Here is a 21,925-nt window from a genome sequence, read left to right as displayed (position 1 = left end):
CACAGGACACCTTTACAGGTTTTGTGGCCTCCATACTTTCAAGTGATCCGAGCAGCATTTTCAGCCTCCGGGGCATCTCAATAGCACCTTAAAAATGCATGCCAACGATGTGGCTCATTACTAAAAAAAAACCAATTTAACCTTTTCTTTTTACATTTACATTTTTGTTAGAGGCTTGTATTGCCCTACTTCCGTGGCCTGCCGTCCTCAGAAAGAGCAGACAGATAAGGACTGCTGTAATTAGCAATAGCAATGAGCAAACAAAACCTTTCATCAGCAGAAGTGGTGGGCAGATAGGACACTGTCCTTCAAACAGTTTAGAGAAGTCACACTTGATTACATTCATATCTTCCCCTGGATAAATAAGGGTGGAGTGGGAAAGGGCAGCTCCTACAGCCATTAGAAACCAGGACAAACTACAGAAAAAAAAAGTTGCTTGGATGGATCCCTTTAAGTACCTAAAGTGTACCTGAGATGGGGGGATAGGGGTATAAAATATCATACATACCTGGGGCTTCCTCCAGCCCCCCTCCAGGTTGATTGCTCCCTCGCCGTTCTCTTGCTCCACCTGGACCCTCCACCCATGAAAGTCCTCTGTATGGGGTGTACTCCATCTCAGGTTCCCTTTAAAGATTTGCTGCTAAAGTCTTGGTACAAGATACCACTGCACACCTCCTTGTGGAGTTCATGCCTTGATGGGTCCAAAGGGGTTTTGGTGGCACAAGGGAAACCTACATTCTCTATGGCAGATGGTTGTAATGCTTTGGCTATTTGGCTACTCGGCTACTCGTGTATAAATAAATGGTCAATCAGGAGCTAAGATCGGTGAAATGTACAAGACAAATAATATTCAAGAGCTGCACCCAGAGGAATGCCACTCTTGCTAAGAGTGGCAGCAGGAAGTACTACCATGTCAGCAGGAAGTTCCTACCTTTGAGAAGGGAATCCTTTCAATTGGCCCCTTAAAGTTATTGATGGCTTCAGCGACCACCATGGAAGGTCAGGAGGTCAGCCCCGGTTTCTGGGCCTACTGGAAATGTAGACATGTGGTCTATCCTGCAGATGTCCCCTGATTGTGTATTTTATCCTCATCCTCCATTTTATATAACCCAAGATTCTTTCAGAGCCGAATTAGATGTTTCTTGGAGATCAGATCTGTAAAAACTGCGCATTATCAGAGTCCCATTTCATTCCACAGGAGTGTGAAACGATAACAGCATTGTCTCTGCTGTTTTATCACCGTTGGCGAGGAAATTTGAGGACGATGAGATGAAATAACCGACTATTATTCTGCAGTAAAAAATAAAATAAAACTGTTTCTCATGCAACTGGTACACGAAGGCGACGTTCAACACCTGACAAAAGCAATCGGCGGAGCCTTGCAGGATGGCCCATATCAATGTTTTACGCTCAAAAAACAAATTTCAACCTTGAACGGGGAAGATTTTCTGCCATATTTAAAAGAGTAGGCATTAAAAATAAAAAATGTTGCCGTAGCCATAATTCTGTTTGAAGAAGATTGAGATTGTTGTTTGAAAATGTGATCGGTTTCGTCTGACTGATCCGTACTTCACGGATGCAGCAGAAAGTAGGACATCTACTGGCGAACGATACGCTTAGGAACCGTATTCAACGCTAAGTAGCTGCGGCTAAAGTCGATAAAAGTTTGGGAGGCATGAAAAAGGAAATAAAGAGACATAACGCAAGTTATACTACTGCCTCTCTGTAGATCGTTGGTGAGGCAACATCTGGAGAATGAAGATGAGTTTTGGGCCCGAGAAAAAGACATTGAAGTTTTAGAACGGACACAAAAAGAGATGGAAAGTCGCTTGCCAAGAAAGAATATCTATAAACTTAGCCTAGAAAAGAGATATATTAGGGATGATATAATTAAAGCACACTTGAAACGAGGCAAAGCTCGCTAAGGTAAGTACAGAGGGTTGTTGATGATGGATCTACATATCTCTGTGCGTTGTCCATTGCTCTCCTCTTTTTCGTCCGGCCTTTGTAATCACTTCTTGAAAAAAAATTGACTTTCGGCTAAAGTCAAAATTTCAGACAGGAAGGGGCGGGCTTGCTGCATTGCTACCACCTATCGCCCACCCATTCCCAGGAGTAAATGGGGGGGTGCAGAGAAGGAAATGGGCGGGCGATAGGGGGAATGGGAGGGTGATAGGAGGGAACATCCTGGTAAGCCTCTGTGCTTACCTTAGATAGCTTTGCTTCAGGTCAAGTGAGTTTTAAAGAGGAACTCTAACCAAAATAACATAATGAATACTTATTGTTTTACAATGTTCATTTATTAATCATTTAGTCAGTGTTTGCCCATTGTAAATTTTTTCCTCACCCTGATTTACATTCTGGCATTTATCCCTGGTGGTCCCTTTAGTCCCTTCGGGTGATCTCTGTGGAATGTTTGTTTACTGAGAGTTCCAAAGCCGTGCAAAATATACCTGGCCTCCCAGAATGCTCTTGAAGGAGAATTTTACATAGCTAAGCAGCCAAGGCCAAACATCACTGGGGGCGGGGCTCCATACAGCAATATATAGCTATAGGAAGGGTTTCTGATGCTGAAGCTAGGGTATGTAACGGGAAAGTGGGCATCCTGAATCATTCAATGCATTCTACTATATGTCACTACAGGGCCTCTTTAAATGTACATTTTTCCAATGGTTTTTTTGCTTTTTTTTTTTTTTTTTTAGTACATGCAGTTATTTAAAAAAAAACCAAAAACTGATCTAGTACTTTAAAGCGGACATGAACTTCATCTCTGCTCTAGAAGATAAGCAGCAGCATAATGACCTTTACAGAAAAGCATTTCTTTGTTACAGCTGATACAAATCCTGCAATAAATCTGCAGTGTGTCTACTTCCTGCTTTCATAGAAGCAGACATAGGGTTTACATACTACGTTTACCAATTAGCTGCTCTGCTGAGGCAGGCAGCTGTCACAGCTGAGAGATCCAATTACAGTTTTGATTAGTCACAGATGAGGGAGAATTAGACAGGCTAAACTCTCTAAATACATACAGGGTGTATTTCTCTCTGTTTACCTTCTGTCCTGTGCAAGAGTTCAGGTCCCCTTTAAGATTGCTGTCTGGGGTTGGGCTTTGATTCAGCGCACGTAACCTCGGTTCTTTCTGTGAGTTTATTTATTGATCTCCTCTGCGTTCCGCCCGGTTTGAGGAATAGCGGCCAGTCTCTGACCCCAGATGGAGAGTCTTCAGTAGGAGATGGAAGGTGATTTAATCCCTCACTGAAGCTATCTCTATGTGGCTGGGAAGAGATCCAGGACTTCACAATGATTTACCTGCAGGAGGCTCGGTAGTGCTTTGTGTTCTGAGACAGGCTGTGGAGGAGCTCCGCTGACGCACTCTGCTGCCGGGAACATCAACCTAACAAAGCTGCAGTGTCATCCGCGCCTCGCTTCCTGTTATCTAAGCCGGCGTCGGTGAAGGGGAAAGTGCTTAGAGGCCAAATAAGCCTTTTTAAAGGACCTCTATTGCAAAAATCTTGAAATTTTTAAAATACAAATAAGAAGTACGTTTCTTCCAGAATAAAATGAGCCATAAATTACTTTTCTCCTATGTTGCTGTCACTTACAGTAAGTAGTAGAAATCTGACATTACCAACAAATTTTGGACTAGCCCATCTTCTCATGGGGGGGGGGGGTTCTCAGGGTTTTCTTTATTTTTAACAGCTCTTAGTGAATGCCAGTTGCTTCATCTAACTGCCAAAAAAGTGTGCAGCGAGCAGGAAGGCATCTTTGTATAAATCTTTCTCAGGGAGTGTCTTTATAAACAATAAAGGCCATGTGAGAATCCCCCATGAAGAGATGGATTAACCCAAAACCTGTTGGTAATGTCAGATTTCTACTGCCCTACTGTAAGTGACAGCAACAACATAGGAGAAAAGTAATTTATGGCTCATTTTACTCTGGCAGAAATGTACTTCTTATTTGTATGTGTTTTAAATTTTAAGATTTTCGTGACAGTTCCTCTTTAAAGAGTACCTGAGATGGGACCACGGCATAAAAACATACATACCTGGGGCTTCCTCCAGCCGCCTCCGGCCTGATCGATCTATCCTCCGGTTCGGGGCTAACTGCGCATGCATGGCCACACCAAGCGGGCGCTTCCGACTCGTTCACGACACATGCGCAGAATGCTCCCAGAGACAGGAAACTGCGCCTGTGCTGACTGGCAGATTTTGCGTGGCCAGTTGTGGGTGAATGGGGAGCCAGAAGAGGAGGGCGTGGGAACGATTAGGACAGAGGGGGCTGGAGGAAGCCCCTCCTTGGCCATGTGACTGAAAGGGGAGTGGTTCAGAATGACGGAGAGGGAGCAAGCAGCAGTAGGTCACAGAGGAGGAGAGAAGTACTGCAGCTATTTTTATATTTTGTGAATAGCAATAAAGCCATTTACCGACAGGATAGTGTTTTATGGCTGTAATTACTAATCAGTGAGGGTTATGCTGTAGTCTGACCCAATCCGACCCGGACAGAAACTGCCACTCGCATACCTGATTTTTAACTCTTTCAGGCACAGAAAGAAAAAAATGAACACCGCGTAGCTATTTGTGTGCTAGGCACTGTACATACACATGTCTATCTCATCATGTCACATGTCACATCGGTTGTCCTTTAAACTTTATAATGCTTAATTAATTTACAGTAATGTCCTGTGAATTATATGTAAGAGAAAAATGTGCTTGGACCAGCTTCCCCAGGCCTTCGCTCGATAAGGACTCCCATCTCTTGTATCCAGAGATAATTGCTAGATCCAAGCTGCAGCCTTGTGCTGGCGTTATTGTGATTTTGCTAAAATGCTGTAAATTACACACCTTGCTGGCGAGATTGGCCCTACATTGATACAGCGGGCGAATTATGTGCGGAGTTTATACAGAATGGTCTTTTTTTCCCGCCCGCTGGAGACATTAATCTTCCCGAGCTATTGTGCATGTTTAAAGTGCAGGCTGGCCTGTTTTTTCCTTGTGTTTTGATTAATAGAAAGTATATTGAGGAGGCAGGTGAAAAATTGAGCAGTATTGTTCAATATCCTTCTTTGCAAACTTATTTTATAAAAGAACAAAAAAAAATCCTAGAATGTGTTTTGCAACAAAGCATATCAGTGAGTTATTAAATTGTACCCACATTTCCCGTTGTTTAGGGCAGAATCTTGTTTTTGTTGGCCGGAAGAGTTCTGATGCTTCTCTGTGATTATAGTCAGACTAAAGGTTCGTATACACGTCCGATAAAGATCGTTTCGTGACGAACGATTCGTGACGTTTACACGATATTCAAATTAGACCGAAAAGATTGTTCGTAATAAACGATTGTGTACACACGTGAACGATATAAGTATAAAGTACTGAACGACGAACAATAAAAAAAATGCGTGCGCGAACGGGAGTGACGTTATGACAGGCAATAAGAACATGCGTACTACTCCACAGATAATCATTATCGGACGATCTTTGTACACACTGCAACGATTGAACGATTATCTTTCGAAAAAATCCGCCGGGTTGGATCGGTCGGATTGAACGAGAACGGTCATTATCGTCCAAAAAAACGATCGTTGGAAAATTTGGAACGCACGATTATCGGCCCGATTGTCGTTATCGTTCGTTTTCGAACGATCGTTATCGTACGTGTGTACTCAGCTTAAAGTTCGTCTTGGCAGGACAGAAAGTGTCTGCAGCCTCCGGTGGCCATTTTTCTTGAGCCCTTTTTACCGATTAGATGCTGTATTCTTAAAAGTTGCTGTACAACGTTCCCCTGAAACGATCGATTTCAAAATGACCTTATACGGCCTGGATTTCTTGACATGCGATAACTGCAGTCTGAAACGGTTCAGCCGTTTCAGCCGACAATCGTTGTGTGTACAGCGGCCGCCAACAGATATTTTTTGGGCATCTTTAAAGATCCGTCCTATTAGAATATTAATGACCCCCGATACCCAAGCAATGTTTTTTTACAAGCCCCGCAAACCAATTGAGCCACAGAACACATGGCTGGGGATGAGTCTGTACAGAATTGTTTTGCAAATTGTCGCGAAGGGATCATTTCTCGATTTGTGTACTTAGCTTTACTTTGTTGATCAACTAAGTTGTGATTGTTTTGAATAGCTTATCAACAACAAAAAAAAGTTATGAAGAGGGGTGCGGACTGGGAATTGGTGGCTCAAATAAAAAAATAATCTAAAATGTTTTACTATTTTTTTATTAAATTTCCGTAAAATCTAATATTTTAATTGTTTTCCATGTAGCCACCCTTTAGCTCTATTCTGTCTTGTTTTTGAGTTAGAAATAATCGTTCCAATATTTTAAAGAGGACCTGTAACCAAGGATGGAATTTCATCCCAATCAGTAGCTGATATTCCCTTTCCTACGAGAACTCTTGACCTTTTCTGGAAGAGATCATCAGGGGGTCTGTATGGCTGATATTATGGTGAAACCCCTCCCACAGTGTGATGTCAGGGGCGTGGCCATGGCCGTTTACTGTCTGTGAACCTCGTTGCATTGTGGGAAATAACAGCTGTTTCCATCTGCCAAGCAAGCATTATCGCCCTCTGTGTATATGTATATCTATAAAAAAAACGTTTAGCCTATTGGAATGTTAGAGGGCGTGGTTATAAATATTGGCAGCTGGTGCTGTCTAGTTCTTTTCTTGTCTGCCAGCAGTAAAGGTGATGACCTGCAGGCTCACTTTGGATCAAACAATATGAACAAATTACATGGCGGATATCGATCATTTGATCTCAATTCTATTTTTTAACTTCTCACTTTGCAATGTATCGATTTATTTTTTCCTCTGTAAGCACCGCCTCCCCTGGTAGTCCTGGTGGACGTCCATATTTTATTCAAGACAATAGAAATCGTAAGGCGCAGCCAAAGGACAACTTAGCAAGGCGCTGAGTAAAACCTGCAGCGGTCTACGTTATTTTTTTTTCCTATTTATATTCCGAGCATCATAATCGAATCAGGCTTTTTTAATGGCGTTTTGAGGGTTTCCGTAAGAAAAGGGCGTCTTTGCGATGAACTCTGCGACAGAAGGCGGTCGGCTTCGCACTGTTATTTACTACGGCTTTTCTATTCTCCGAATATATAAAAAAAAAAAACCTGAAATGACTGAAAGCCGAATTAGGATGCAATTGTAACTAAATTCCTGCGGGTATCATAGCTTCACATCCAATTCTCTCTTGATATACGATAGATGGCGTGTCTAGGATTTCGCCATGATGGACGGCCGGAGTAGTTGTACAGGAGATTACGTAATAAATGATTAAGCAGCCGGGAAGCCATAAATAAATAACTGTATAGATGGATTTTTTTCGCCCACATGAATCCCCCAGGTAATCAGAAAGACGGGGTCCTTCCTAATCCCGGCATTCGGTCCTTTCAAGGAATATTAGATATAAGTATGGTATAGCCATAGAATACTGGACACCTATTCCTGTTCTAGAAGAAGGCTTTTTAAAGGGAACCAGAGACGAAGCACCCTTGTGTAATTTACCATATATATTGTATGTGTTTACATGTATTTTTCACAATAGTGGTCCTTTAAACAGTAAGTTAGCCTTCTTGGTCCAAATGCTAAATGCAAAAAAAAAGGGTAAATATTTACATTGGGTCTGCTGTAAATGTATCCACTACACAGGCCCAGTGAGATGCTACTTATTTTGGTGTGCGTGCAAATGTAATTCAGAATGCATGCGGCGTTATTCATCTTTGGTTTCCTGCTAGGCAGGGTTTGCAATACTGACTTCCTAAATGAGTGTCAGATGCAGCTTGGTTAGACTGAACAGAAGTCTATGAGCTGGTCAGACTCCTCCTCTTATCCCATCATCACCCACAGGAGGTAGTAAGGGAGCGGGCATCGGACAATCTTTTTCATTGAACACAGAGCTGACCCTGCCCACCAGAGGGAAGAAAGGGAAAAGGTGGTCAGAGTCAGATGATCATCTCTTGGGTCACATGACTGACTTTTCCAAAGGAAATCTCCCTGGGACAGAAGTGTCAAATCTAAAAATTGTGTCAGCAATGGCATAGACCACCTGTTCATGCCGTCAGAAAAACAAGCGGGTAAACCAGAGCTTTGAAGGGAACCTAAACTGAGAAGGATGTGGATTTTTCCTATTAAAATAATACCAGTTGCCCGACTCGCCTGCTGATCCTGTGTCTCTAATACTTTCAGCCACAGCCTCTGAACAAGCATGCAGATCAGGTGCTCTGACTGAAGTCAGACTGGATTAGCTGCATGCTTGTTCCAGGTGTGCAATTCACCCACTACTGCACCTAAAGAGATCAGCAGGACTGCCAGGCAACTGGTATTGTTTAAAAGGAAAAATCCATATCCCTCTCAGTTTAGGTTTCCTTTAAATAGACACTGAAGCGAGAATAAATCTCGCTTCAGTGCTTATATTCAGCAGGGGCATGTGTGCCCCTGCTAAACCGCCGCTATCCCGCGGCTAAACGGGGGTCCCTTACCTCCCAAATCCCCTCCGTGCAGCGGGGGCTCACTTCCACATTGAGGCATGGCTAACCGCCGCAGCCCTGCCTCACGCGCGTCTGTCAGCGCGTATCTCCGATGCATGTCTGATAGACGGCGCTGAGAGGCAGGGCTGCAGCCGTTAGCCCTGCCTCAACAGCAGCAAAATCTACGACCAAGTTGGTCGTAGATTTTGCAGGGGGATTTGGGGGGTGAGGGACCCCCGTTTAGCCGCGGGATAGCGGCGGTTTAGCAGGGGCACACATGCCCCTGCTGAATATAAGCACTGAAGCGAGATTTATTCTCGCTTCAGTGTCTCTTTAAGTCTCCCAAAGGAAACTGTTACCATAGCAACATTAGTAAAATAGCCTATTTGAGGTACAATTTGGCCATAACAGACCAGTTATACCCATGTGGTAATGAAGGGGGGAACATGCCTATAGAGCGCGCCCTAGTGGCTGCAGTTCTGGTGCTTTGAGTACGCCAGGAGAAAGGCGCAATATAAATGTTTCTTGCCTTGTAGGTCCTTCCAAGAAAGCACTGATGAGCAGATCCAACAGTTTTCAGATTTTTTTTTGTTTGTTTGTTTTTTTGTTTTTTTTTTGTTTATTCATCTGTGTATATTTTATAGTTTTAGATAGTTACATAACGTGCAGATTTTTGCGTTTTGCTGACAGGGTTGTTGTTTTTTGTCTTGCAGCTCTGCGGATGCGGATTGCTGGGTGTCGGAATATGGCTGTCTGTGTCGCAAGGGAACTTTGCCACGTTTTCCCCCAGTTTCCCGTCGCTGTCTGCGGCAAACCTAGTGATCGCCATCGGCACGATCGTCATGGTGACCGGCTTCCTTGGATCTCTGGGTGCTATCAAGGAAAACAAGTGCCTCCTTTTAAGCGTAAGTGGCGGCGCCAGCGAGGGGAGCGTTCCATCTGATCGCAGGGGCGTACGAGTCACATGGTAACCAAGAGGCGGGGCTCACGCTATAGCGTAATGCTGGTCGTCTTTCGCACGCTGTGAGCCGTAGATGAGAGCTCCGTGACGGGTCATTGGATGGGGCATTTCAGGAGGAGTAACATTCATCATTTTAGAGAATGCTTGTCCTTCAAAAGTTACCAACTGCAACAGTTTTTTAGCCAAGTTCCAGACAGAGATTCCATCGCATAGCTCAGTCAACATATTGCTCAAATGTGTTTTTTTTTTGTTAGAAATGAACGTTAACATAAAATACTTAATCAGGGCCGGATTTGGCACTGTAGGCACCTGCCTAAAGGCGCCTGATGATGGAGAGGCGGCCCACTCCCCTCCCCTAGTTTCTCCTTCCCTCCTCCCCTATGCAGAGTCCTGATGAGAATGTAAATGAGAGGTTACTTACGCTGCTCTCTGCATTTCACTGACCAGATCTCCCTCCAGTCAGGGGAATCTGTAGCTACTTGAGGTTCTTCCAGCTACCTAATACTTAAAGAGACACTGTAACATCAAAAACATCCCCTAGGGGGTACTCACCTCGGGTGGGGGAAGCCTCGGGATCCTAATGAGGCTTCCCACGCCGTCCTCTGTCCCACGGGGGTCTCGCTGCAGCCCTCCGAACAGCCGCCGACAGACCCGACTGTCAATTCAATATTTACCTTTGCTGGCTCCAGCGGGGGCGCTGTGGCTGCTGTCGGCTCTGAAGTAGACGGAAATACCCGATCTCAGTCGGGTCCGCTCTACTGCGCAGGCGCCGGAGACTTGCGCCTGCACAGTAGAGCAGACCCGATGGCAATCGGGTATTTCCGCCTACTTCGGAGCCGACAGCCGTCAGAGCGCCTGCGCAGGAGTCGTGAAGGTAAATATTGACGTCACCGCTGTACGGAGGGCTGCAGCGAGACCCCTGAGGGACGGAGGACGGCGTGGGAAGCCTCATTAGGATCCTGAGGCTTCCCCCACCCGAGGTAAGTACCCCCCATGGGACGTTTTGACGTTACAGATTCTCTTTAAAGGGAACCAGAGACGAAGCACCCTTGTGTATTTTACCATATATATCAGTAAGAACATTAGAGAAAACACTTACCCTGCTCTCTGTTTCATCCTCACTGCTAAAAGTGTCTGTTATCAGCTGTGATAAGAATCCCGGACTGAGCATTCAGTCTGGCTTTGCAGGGAATAATTATAGCTGAGTCATTATAGCAGAGCCACAAGGGGGCAGGCTTGGGCTTGAAAAGACACCAGAGAAGACAGACTCAGCTATAATCATTCCGTAGCAAAGCTAGACTGAGTGCTCAATCGGGGATTCTTATCAGAGGTGATAACAGTCAGATTAAACAGAGAACAATGAAACAAAGAGCAGATTAGGTGTTTACTGTCATGTTCCCACTGATTTATAAGGTAAAATACAAGAGGGTGCTTCATCTTTGGTTCTAGCTACTTAATATACTGAGGGTACTCTGTGGCAACTGTATTGTTGTTTGGAATCCCTAATATTTATCCCCTGCCTGACACCCTCTGCCTGGCCTACTACCCCCTTATCTACCCGCCCAACATAATCTGCCTGTACCTATCCTATATGATAATCTACCTGTGTCTCTGCATCCCCTGTCCCTGTGTCCGTGCGTTTGCGCTACTGCACATGTGTAGCATGGACAGGCATTGGGACAGGAGGGCGGGGCCAGACAGGCGTGTGCGGGGCCTGGCAGGTGCATGTGAGCTGACATGCGGCGGTGGTCACAGGGGTGGGGGGGGGAGGGGGGTTGTGAAGGAGAACTAGGGCCTGTTATATTAGAGAGCTTAGGTCTGCTAGTTACATATATTTTCTTTTGTTCTTAGTTGTGTTTAGGGTCATATGGGAGAAAAAGCGTTTTACACGTTTCGTTGTTGTTGTTTAGTAGAAACGTTTATTTTTACTTTTTCTTTTTTGCAGTTTTTCATCATTTTGCTGATAATCCTCTTGGCTGAGCTGATACTCCTCATCCTATTCTTTGTCTACATCGACAAGGTAAGCCATATATGTATGTTGTTACGTAGCCCCACCCTCCCAGTGATGTCATAGCCTAAGCTGTTTAGCTATGCAGATTCCGCCTCCCAGAGCCTTCTGGGAGACAAAGTATATTTTCTATTGGCTCTGGAACCCTCAGTAAACAAAACATCCCTCAGAGATGTGCCGGACAGGTCTAAAGACGTGATCTGTGATACCTTTTAGAATGTAAATCAGGGAGAGGATTTTACAATGGGCAAACACGGCTTTTTTTATTTTTATTTTTTTTTTGTATTTTGAAGTCAATTTTATTAATTATGTTATTTTAGCTACAGATCGTCTTTAAAGTGGATCCGAGATAAACTTTTACTCATTGCATACTTGTGTTCCTTTCATATAGTTTATAGGGAATTCTTCAAGCCAAATACTTTTTTTTGTTTTGTTTTAATACTCAACAAGTCTCGCCCACAGCTTTTTCACAGAGCCCTGCCACTGTAGCAAGGGCTTATGGGAGCTCAGTCAGGAGGAGGAGGTTACTAGCCATTGATTTCAGACGCAGAGGCAGAGGGGAGGAGGGAGGAGGAGAGGGGACTAAATTTACACACAGGCAAGCTGATGGCATCTCCAGCCCTCAGCCTGTGACAAAGTGACAAACAGAACATGGCTGCTCTCATTGTATCACAGGAATAAATAATCATAAACTTTTGAAGCTGTTTGCAGCTAGATTTGCTATGTAAATGATCTAAACTTTAGATAAGATATATAGACAAGTGACTTGTTATAGTTAGTTTTTCATCTCGGATCTGCTTTAGGGCATAAGTACGGTTTATAGTTGCTGACCAGGAAACCAGTGCTATTAAAAGGTTGATGCACACGGACCTTTGACTTCAGTTCAGCCATCGTTTTAGTGTCAATGCAGTCTGAATTCAGTTTATTCCAGGTGTACACAGACCTTTTTCTACAGGCCAGAAAGTCGAAAAGTAACTTGAACTCTGTGTGAACTGGTCCTTTCCATTCAGATATAGCTGTCATCTGTGTTATAAAGAGAACCATCTCTGGGTTTGTGTAATTCGGCGCCGAGCGTAACACTGGAAAAATGTATATGGCAGCCAGCTGAGAGACTGCTATTTTTCCTAGATCCTTGTGTGCCTCTGCCCTGGTCTTGGACACGCCCCTGTAAGCCTGTGGAGCCAATTGGAATGTGATGATGTCACCACATAAGCCCTCCCCCAGATCTTCTGTAAAAGAAATCTTCTGCAGATATATTCCTGTATAATATAAGCTCAACACTCCCCCCCCCCCCCCCCCATAGTCTTTCAAGTCCCTTGGTGACCTCCTGGTCCCCTTTGTCATTCCGCTGTCACCACATGACCTCCTCAATCGCACTCCTGTGTCTGGGAGCTTTTTGCGCATGTGCAGTTCATTAACCACTTGCCGACCGCGCACTCATAACGCGCGTCGGCAAAGTGGCAGCTGCAGGACCACCGGCTGCAGGCTAATTAATCAGGAAGCAGCCGCTCGCGCGAGCGGCTGCTTCCTGTCAATTCACGGCGGGGGGCTCAGTGAATAGCCTGCGGGCCGCCGATCGCGGCTCGCAGGCTAAATGTAAACACAAGCGGAAATAATCCGCTTTGTTTACATTCGTACAACGCTGCTAACAGTAGCAGCGTTGTACCAGATCAGCGATCCCCGGCCAATCAGCGGCCGGGGATCGCTGTCACATGACAGGCAGGAGCCTGTTAGAGGCTGCACAGGACAGATCCGTTCCTGTGCAGCCTCTGATCTCCGGGGGGAAGCTAGGTAGGAGAGGGAGGGGGGAATGTCGCCACGGAGGGGGGCTTTGAGGTGCCCCCCCCCCCGCAAACCTCAGGCAGGCAGGAGCGATCAGACCCCCCCTGCACATCATCCCCATAGGGGGGTAAAAAGGGGGGCGATCTGGTCGCTCTGCCTGCACCCTGATCTGTGCTGGGGGCTGCAGAGCCCACCCAGCACAGATCACAGAATACAGCGCTGGTCCTTAAGGGGGGGTAAAGCGTGGGTCCTCAAGTGGTTAAAGAGACTCTGTAACAAAAAAAAGTTCCCCTGGGGGGTACTCACCTCGGTCGGGGGAAGCCTCAGGGTCCATATGCGGCTTTCCCCTCCGCTGTAGCTGCAGGCAATCAAGCGCTGGCTCCCCCGAATCCTCCCGCAATCCTGGCTCGACAAGCCTGATAAGGCTTGCTATATTTACCTTTCCTGGCTCCAGCGGGGGCGCTGTTGCGGCTCTCAGCACAGAGATAGGCCGAAATAGCCAATCTCTGTCGGGTCTGCTCCACTACGCAGGAGCAGGGGACTTGTGCCTGCGCAGTAAAGTGGGCCAACAGCGATCGGCTATTTCCGCCTATCTTCGAGCGGAGAGCCGATACTGCGCCTCAAGGGAACTAGCTCCACCTATACAATATTCCTGAATAAGGAGACTAGCTCCATGTGGCCTGAGGACGAGAGCTAGCTCCATCTATACAATATTCCTAAAGATGTAGACTAGCGCCATCTGACACTATGCCTGAATTAGGGAACTAGCTCCACCTACACAATATTCCTAAAGGAGGAGACTAGCGCCATGTGACACTATGCCTGAGGAAGGGAACTAGCTCCACCTACACAATATTCCTGAAGAAGGAGACTAGCTCCATGTGACACTATGCCTGAGGAAGGGAACTAGCTCCACCTACACAATATTCCTAAAGAGGGAGACTAGCACCATGTGACACTATGCCTGAGGAAGGGAACTAGCTCCGCCTACACAATATTCCTAAAGAAGGAGACTAGCTCCATGTGACACTATGCCTGAGAAAGGGAACTAGCTCCACCTACACAATATTCCTAAAGAAGGAGACTAGCGCCATGTGACACTATGCCTGAGGAAGGGAACTAGCTCCACATACACAATATTCCTAAAGAAGGAGACTAGCTCCATGTAACACTATGCCTGAGGAAGGGAACTAGCTCCACCTATACAATATGCCTAAAGAAGGAGACTAGCTCCATGTAACACTATGCCTGAGGAAGGGAACTAGCTCTGCCTATACAATATGCCTAAAGAAGGAGACTAGCTCCATGTAACACTATGCCTGAGGAAGGGAACTAGCTCCACCTACACAATATTCCTAAAGAAGGAGACTAGCTCCATCTGACACTATGCCTGAGGAAGGGAACTAGCTCTGCCTATACAATATGCCTAAAGAAGGAGACTAGCTCCATGTAACACTATGCCTGAGGAAGGGAACTAGCTCCACCTACACAATATTCCTAAAGAAGGAGACTAGCTCCATGTGACACTATGCCTGAGGAAGGGAACTAGCTCTGCCTATACAATATGCCTAAAGAAGGAGACTAGCTCCATGTAACACTATGCCTGAGGAAGGGAACTAGCTCCACCTACACAATATTCCTAAAGAAGGAGACTAGCTCCATGTGACACTATGCCTGAGGAAGGGAACTAGCTCCACCTATACAATATTCCTAAAGAAGGAGACTAGCTCCATGTAACACTATGCCTGAGGAAGGGAACTAGCTCCACCTACACAATATTCCTAAAGAAGGAGACTAGCTCCATGTGACACTATGCCTGAGGAAGGGAACTAGCTCCACCTATACAATATGCCTAAAGAAGGAGACTAGCTCCATGTAACACTATGCCTGAGGAAGGGAACTAGCTCCGCCTACACAATATTCCTAAATAAGGAGACTAGCTCCATCTGACACCTATGCCTGAGGAAGGGAACTAGCTCCACCTATACAATATGCCTAAAGAAGGAGACTAGCTCCATGTGACACTATGCCTGAGGAAGGGAACTAGCTCCACTTACACAATATTCCTAAAGAAGGAGACTAGCTCCATGTGACACTATGCCTGAGGAAGGGAACTAGCTCCGCCTACACAATATTCCTAACGAAGGAGACTAGCTCCATGTGACACTATGCCTGAGGAAGGGAACTAGCTTCGCCTACACAATATTCCTAAAGAAGGAGACTAGCTCCATGTGACACTATGCCTGAGGAAGGGAACTAGCTCCGCCTACACAATATTCCTAAAGAAGGAGACTAGCTCCATGTAACACTATGCCTGAGGAAGGGAACTAGCTCCACCTACACAATATGCCTAAAGAGGGAGACTAGCTCCATGTGACACTATGCCTGAGGAAGGGAACTAGCTCCGCCTACACAATATTCCTAAAGAAGGAGACTAGCTCCATGTGACACTATGCCTGAGGAAGGGAACTAGCTCCGCCTACACAATATTCCTAAAGAAGGAGACTAGCTCCATCTGACACTATGCCTGAAGAAGGGTCTAGATCAGGGGTCTCAAACTCGCGGCCCGCGGGCCATTTGTGGCCCTCGATACAATATTTTGTAGCCCCCGCCGGCAAAAGCAAAAGAGACACAGAAGCGAACTATTTTTGCCTATTTTACCTTATAGTTCGCTTAAGTGCTCCCAAGTAATCCGCCGCTAAACGAGGGCTGCAGAGCCCCCAAATCCCCCGGGCAAACATCCATGACTGCGCTGAGGGGCAGAGCTTCCAGCTGTAGCTCTGCCCCTCCTGACGTAAATCGCCGCACAGATTGCCGCCTCTCCCTGCCCCTCTGTGAAGGAAGAGTGAAAGGGGCGGGCAAAGGCGGTGATCCGCCGCGATTGACGTCAGGAGGGGCAGAGCTGAAGCTGAAAGCTCTGCCCCTTCCAGGAAATGCCGGCGGATTGCCCCCCGGGCGATTTGGGGGCTCTGCAGCCCTCGTTTTGAGGCGGGGACACGTGAAATCCCTTATGCGGCCCAGCCTCATCCTGACTTTGCCTCCTGCGGCCCCCAGGTAAATTGAGTTTGAGACCCCTGGTCTAGATCCATCTGTAAAATATTCCCAAAGAAGATTAGCTACATTTAACAGAATATTTACAAAACAAAGAGGCTAGTTCCACCTAATAAAGTTTCCTACTGGTAGCTCCACTTACCGTCTTTAAGATTTCTGAAGAAGGCAACTAGCTGCATCTAAAATAATGCATTAAGAGGGTCACGCCTAAAAGCTGGCATTTTTTTTTTTTTCAGTTAGCGGTTACAAGCTATCATTTTTGACTGATCATGTTTTTCCTACCTGCCTAACTCTCTTGGCTAACTCTGTACGGAAACATTTTATTTTGCCATCTCAGTCTTCACAAAGCTAATAAAAGAAAACTGTTTTATGCGGCATTCCCCTTTAATTTATTGCCCATTCACGGGCGCAGATGTTTAATACTCCCCGATTGGAGCTTGATGGCGGATTCGTGTAAAACGGAATATTTTATTCCCGCTCCATTCAGGCTAGTGGAAAATAATAAACAGCTGTCACCGGAATATGTTTTAGCTGATTGTATCGAGTGACATTAAGAGGTTTTATTTTGAATAGTTAAAGGGATGTATTTTCGTCTTATTATATTTTCATTAGAATTGTAAATGGCTATCGAGCGAGGATGGCGGATATCTGTAAAATGGCAGAGATGCCGTAATGCGGCCGCGCTCAATCCACTGACGGAACGTTAGCTGCTGATTAATAGCCGGCTACCGGTCTCCCGCGTTAGACAGTCCATCAATATTGTGAGAGCCGCTCGCCGCAATACATGACAGCGCCTCTTCGTCTAACATCATATTCCAGCGGCATAGCTACCCCGCGTCCAGGTCAACCGCCCTTCCTAACCACAGAATTATTATAGAGTGGCAGAGATTCCTCTGACAGTGTTAGTGTGTGTTACATGCACTAAAAGTGAATTAAAACGTGTTTTATGCAACTAGTTTACTATCAGTACAGGCGCATAGTAACAGCTTATACTGTACATACTGGAGGCAGCAGAGATCAGCACACACTGCAGCTAGTTTACTATCAGTACAGGCACAGAGTAACAGCTTATACTGTACATACTGGGGGCAGCTGAGATCAGCACACGCTGCAGCTAGTTTACTATCAGTCCAGGCACAGAGTAACAGCTTATACTGTACATACTGGGGGCAGCTGAGATCAGCACACACTGAAGCTAGTTTACTATCAGTACAGGCACAGAGTAGCAGAAGAAACATACTTTTTATTTGTGTGTGTTTACATGTATATTACATTTTGCAATTCTTCATGATAGTGGTCCTTTAATTACAATCTGTAAAAGTAGCGATGGTCACTGTGGGGGAACCATAGTAGCCTGTGTGACAAAGACGAGACCAGGAACTAAATGGTGCAGCATCGTAGGATAAGATTAGCTCAATGTTATAAGAGTAGTTATACTCACAAAGGTGGGTTACAGAACCTACAACCGCTATATATACCACCTACCGGGAACACCATCCCCGCTCGGTACTCCAGGTCCTGCTGGAACCGGGTGGTCGCTCTCCTGGGGTCCTTACTAGCTGTGGACAATGAAGAAGGGTGGAGGTGGCCAAAAATAAAAATCTCACTGATATTATAAATGGGAAAGTTTGGATGTTTGTTACTCGATCACGCAACAATGGCTGAACGGATGTGAATGACATTTGGCACACACATAGTACATTACCTGGAATATCATATAGGATACTTTTTATTCCCATAACCAAACAGGGGGCGGAGACAAATACACATTTCACTGGGAAAATGTCAACTTCAGCTATTCTTTTTTTATTTTTATTTTTTTTCCCCTCTTCAAACTCAGCATACACATCAGTGCTTCCACCCAGTTAGCGGATTAGCTTCATGGTAGCACTCCTGTTACTGGGTCAGTTTTGCATCATTGTTTGATTATATTCATCTTTATTATTTTCTACTATTCATAGAAAACAAGAATAAAAAGACATCACAAACCAAGAGTAGCTGTACGCCGATCAAACATACCCTCCCCCAACACCACCGATATCAATCATACATACATTCATTCATACCACGGTCGTTTTTTCCTCTCTTTTCTTTTTTCCTTCTCCTCCTTTTCCCTAAAAAAAAAAAGGATGTTCTGCAGAGACGAAGCACCCTCATGTATTTTACCATATAGATCAGTGGGAACATTAGAGAAAACACCTACCCTGCTCTCTGTTTCATTCTGCACTGCACAGCTTGCTTCTAATCAGCCCTGATAAAATCCCCGACTCAGCATTCAGTCTGGCTTTGCTATAATGACTCAGCTATAATGATTCCTGAGCAGAGCCAGCAGGGGGCAGGCTTGGGCTAAAAGACACCAGAAAACATAGACTGAGGGCTCGTTTCCACTATTGCGGTGCGGAATCGCCTGGATTCCACCGCTGATGAAATCGCATGCGGATGCAATTCCCCATGCGTGTTTTGCCGCGAATTCGCATAGGTGAGGGTATATGCGATTTTAACCAAGTCACTGCCTGTGTGAATTTACATTGGTACCTATGCAAATTCGCGGCAAAAAACGCATGCGATTTCCCTATTAAATACATTGCATGCGATTCGCATGCATTCCACTCGCAGGCGAATTCTGCGGCTCTTTTGTGCGTTTTTTCACCGCTGAAAAAACGCACCTCAACAACGCTACAGTGGAAACAGGCCCATCCACTTGCATTACATGTGCGAATCCGCATGCGTTGGACGCATGCGGATTCGCGATAGTGGAAACAAGCCCTGAGCTATAAATATTCCTGAACAAAGTCAGACTGAATGCTCAGTCGGGGATTTTATCAGGGCTGATTAGAAGCAAGTTGAACAGTTAAAAATGAAACAGAGAGCAGGGTAGGTGTTTTCTCTAATGTCCCCACTGATCTATATGGTAAAATACATGAGGGTGCTTCCTCTCTGGTTCACTTTAATTATCCCGATCTGGCCTCTATTGGTGAAACAGGGGGACGACATTGGATTACTTTTTACCGGTGCGGTCTTTAATTGATTTCACACTAAATTACTTCTGTATATTTTTCCCTTGATCATTTCATAAGTTTTGGGTTAGTAAATTTTTCCAGATTTGTTTTTGTTCAGTCCATCTCCCATTCTCGTTATCCCCCCCATTTCATCTTCTATAACTGCAGCCATTCTTACACTGTTAATGGCAGGGTTCTCAAACTTTGCACAATTGGTCACTGGGTGACTGGGATTAATATTCAGAAAAGTGGGTGGAGCCTACAAAAGCCAATCAAAATACCCCTATTGATTTTCAAGGAGAATATTTAATTGCTGCCATTTTTGCACTGTTAATGGCACAAGCCTCAAACCTGGTACAGTTGGTCATTGGGTGACTGGGGTTCAAATTCCGAAAAGGGGTGGAGCCACAAATAGCCAATCAAATTTGTTTCATTTCAATGCAAATTATTGATGCCAAAGACTGCAAAGTTCACAAACTTGGTCATTGAGTATTTGTGTGTTAGGGTTAGAAAAAGTGGGCGGAGCGAACACCAGCCAAATACACACCCGGGCAACGACGGGTCATCAGCTAGTACATTATAAAGACATAAATAAATTCATGAGGTATCTTACCACTCCAGATTAACCAACCCAGAAAAACAAAGGTTTAGATCAGGTAAGATTTATTCAAGCACAATTAAAAAAGACAACGCATTTCTGCAGCCTCTGGCCGCTTCCTCCGTTCAATAAAGTGCCTCAGGGAATTCAGTTTGCCCGTGGGCACCAAAAATTTTCATTACAATAAGTAAAGTTCCTCTATAAAAGTCCACCAACTCAAATCTCCAGTGATGGAAATACTGAGCCTGACTTCCAGTGATCGTCATGGAAACAGAATCGGTTCCTCGGGGCCCAGCGGACATACTGCACATGTTAAAGAAACTGTGATAAACTTTTTAAAACGCCTAAACTGCCAGCGATTGTCCCGGGCCAGCCTGACGCGTTTCACTCGTTCTGGAGGAAGATCCTTCGCTGACAAACAATCAGTCTGCTGATGATGCAGACACTCCAGCGTTTATGTAGGAGGCATTTGCATATCAAAGTGGCGCGCTGTTTATAAAGATGTCTTATTTGGAAAAGCAATTGCTTTGGCATCTAACAGGATTTCAAGAGACTTAATGATGCTGCCGAAAGAACTTCAAAGTTATTGCAGCGATTCCCAGAAAGAGAGAAAAGTAAGAGTTTGCGATGACGGACCAAGTAATGGGTCCCATTTAGACCAATTAAAACTCCATTAAATCTACGGGGAGATGAAAGTTTACTGCTGCAAATTCAGCACCGCGTCCCAGGGCTGTATAAACTGATAAGCTTTGTCTCCGAGGACTGATTCTGTGACTAATATCTTGTCACTTCACTTGTAAGGGAAGCATCAGGAAGTTCTGAAGGTGTTTAAGGATGTAACCGGCTGCGCTGACTCTCCAGAAACAACGCAAAGGGACATTTTCATCATAATTGTGTTTTGTAACAAAGAGAATATGCACGTTCATTGTTCTTTTTTAAAGGGAACCGAGCATCCTTTTTTAACTCCCAGGGCAGCTCAATACCAAATTAAAAATGCATGCTAAAACTTTACCTCATCCTCATTACCTCATCCTTGTCCACAAGCCCTGGGCAAGCAGCAGAAAATGGAAGGTAAATAAGGACTCGTCTAATTAGATTGAATTGCCCAGAAGCTGAGATCAAACAAACCCATTTAGTATTAGGGAGGGGGGGAAGAGGAGGGGACACTGTGCTTCAAACAGATAAGATAAGACACACCTGGTAAACTTCATAACAAGCACTGTGTAATGGTAGTGTAAAGGGAGCAGGAGGGGTTAACTTCTCAAATATGGCAGCCCTTTCAGCTCATTGAAACCAGGAGCTGCTAAGATCTGAAAGAGCAGAAAGCATACTTTTTTTCCTCACAAAACAATAATTGGTGAATGTGTTGGCGGATGATGCGTCCAGCTATCTGTTAGTATACTCTCAGATCGGAGTATATATATATCGGGCATCTTCTCAGTTGGGTGCCTGGAATTGGTGATAGTTTGGATGTCGGTAATGTACTGTTATCGATATGCTGCTATCGGTGTCTATGATCCCTGACATTGGCTTAACTTACCTATGCCCCACAATAACTCCCCCACTGGGGGAGGGGGGGGTCAATCACCTTTCAGATCAGAACGCAAAATTGAAACTGAACTAATGCGGGGGTGGGGGTTGTAGGAACTTGTTATTTACTCGATTTGGCCTAGAGGCATGTTCTGTGTTACGGATGCGGCATGCTAAAAATTGGTGTGTCCATGCCCTGGAAAGTGGGCGTGGTAATGACTGGTCATAGGCAGAGCCAAATGTACATGAACTTAGCAGCGGTGTAATTCACAGACAGTGTAAATCAACAGCAAAACTTTCAATGAAGCCCCCATTCCTAATAAAAAATAATGCACTACTTATTATAAATATAGCAGAGATTGCTGCAGGTATCAGTGCTATATAAATACATGATAATAATATGGTAGGACATTAGCCTATGACTATGGTAGGATTAGAGTGTGAGCTCCTCTGAGGACAGTCAGTGACATGACTATGTACTCTGTGATGTGCTGCAGAAGATGTCAGTGCTATATAAAT

At 45.1% G+C, this 21,925-nt stretch overlaps 1 protein-coding gene across 2 annotated transcripts in view; it reads left to right on the top strand.

Annotated features, from left to right (window-relative positions):
• Positions 1-21,925, top strand: part of TSPAN9 (tetraspanin 9) — a 397,258-nt gene that overhangs the window by 198,950 nt on the left and 176,383 nt on the right. For both annotated transcript variants that reach the window (XR_011030604.1, XM_068278359.1), the window contains exons 2-3: positions 9,191-9,382; positions 11,384-11,458. Coding sequence is in view for 1 of the 2 variants with exons in the window: in XM_068278359.1 (XP_068134460.1) it covers positions 9,191-9,382; positions 11,384-11,458 (267 nt within the window). In the remaining variant the exon portion in view is untranslated. The remainder of the gene's footprint in view (positions 1-9,190; positions 9,383-11,383; positions 11,459-21,925) is intronic.

Source organism: Hyperolius riggenbachi, chromosome 3, assembly GCF_040937935.1.
Source record: "Hyperolius riggenbachi isolate aHypRig1 chromosome 3, aHypRig1.pri, whole genome shotgun sequence".
Taxonomy (NCBI): domain Eukaryota; kingdom Metazoa; phylum Chordata; class Amphibia; order Anura; family Hyperoliidae; genus Hyperolius; species Hyperolius riggenbachi.
The sequence above is the reverse complement of the archived record's forward strand: the minus strand, read 5'-3'. Positions and strand labels throughout refer to the sequence as shown.